This window comes from Orycteropus afer, unplaced genomic scaffold (assembly GCF_000298275.1).
Source record: "Orycteropus afer afer isolate SDZICR_OR568_19922 unplaced genomic scaffold, OryAfe1.0 scaffold00048, whole genome shotgun sequence".
Classification (NCBI taxonomy): Eukaryota; Metazoa; Chordata; class Mammalia; order Tubulidentata; family Orycteropodidae; genus Orycteropus; species Orycteropus afer.
The window spans coordinates 3,254,727-3,255,687 of record NW_006921635.1 but is presented as its reverse complement, the minus strand read 5'-3'; the positions used below and the strand labels follow the sequence as shown (position 1 = coordinate 3,255,687).

General features: G+C 49.5%; 1 protein-coding gene across 1 annotated transcript in view; it reads left to right on the top strand.

The window, feature by feature from the left end:
- LRRC43 (leucine rich repeat containing 43) overlaps positions 1–961 on the top strand; it is a 73,188-nt gene that overhangs the window by 48,749 nt on the left and 23,478 nt on the right. Inside the window, exon 7 of the mRNA XM_007938252.1 lies at positions 749–890. Within this exon, the coding sequence (XP_007936443.1) occupies positions 749–890 (142 nt within the window). The remainder of the gene's footprint in view (positions 1–748; positions 891–961) is intronic.

Sequence of the window (961 nt, the reverse complement as noted above, 5' to 3'; positions counted from 1 at the left end):
TTCAGTGCCGTTGGTTACGTTTTTCAAGCCTGACAGCATTTGCATTATTTCTGTTCTGGTGGTCCCGTTTCCTGTACTCTGGTTTCCCTGCCCCCTTCTCATCTTTGCTGTAGACTGTTTGGTTTTGTATAGATGCTTTTGTTCAGAGGAGCACAGACGCATGGGGGAATAGTCTTTATTCTCTGAGCCATTCGGATATTTAGCTAACAGGTGACCTCAGGGAATAGTCTCAGTTCAATGTTTAACGAGTATCTCAAGGTGACCCTTACACCAAAATTATCCCTAAGGTCACCTGTTTGCTAAATGACAAATTAGATCCTAAAATAAAGAATATCACCTGTGATAATGAGCTTCTTCAAAGAAAATAACAAAAAATCTATAGAAGATCAAACGGTCAAAAATTACCCTAAAGCAAAGATAAGAAGGTGGTTGGGAAACTAGAGCATGGGGAACAGTACAATCAGAATGCAATGAATGAGAATAATGACACATTGTGAAAAATACATATGGTCCGTGGCTGGCTGATTTCCATTCCTTGTTCCATGTGCAGTCATACCTGGACGGAAGGCCCCACTCCTCACCAAACCTGTCTTGTCTGTGCCTGTGTCTGTCCCTGGCCCGCACCCCGTCTGGCAGTGTGCCGCGGGCAGTGGACGATAGTCAGTGGGTGGTGTGTGCGTGGGCCTGGGTATGAGGCTCAGGCCCCCTAGCCCTGGGGACAGCGCTCATGGCCCCATCTGCCCCCTAGGACGGTTCTCTTCAGCACAGTCCACAAGCCCTGGAGTGACGTCATGGCCTGCAACTACGAGATGCAGCACACGCTGCGGGACCTGGTGCCACTCAAGGCCTTTCTGTTGGCGGGGACCACAGTGACTATTGTACAGGAGAAGGTGGGCTTCAGGCCTCCACATCCGGTTTCTGCCTGCTCCCGTGAGGTCCACACCGTCACTTCCTCCTCTTC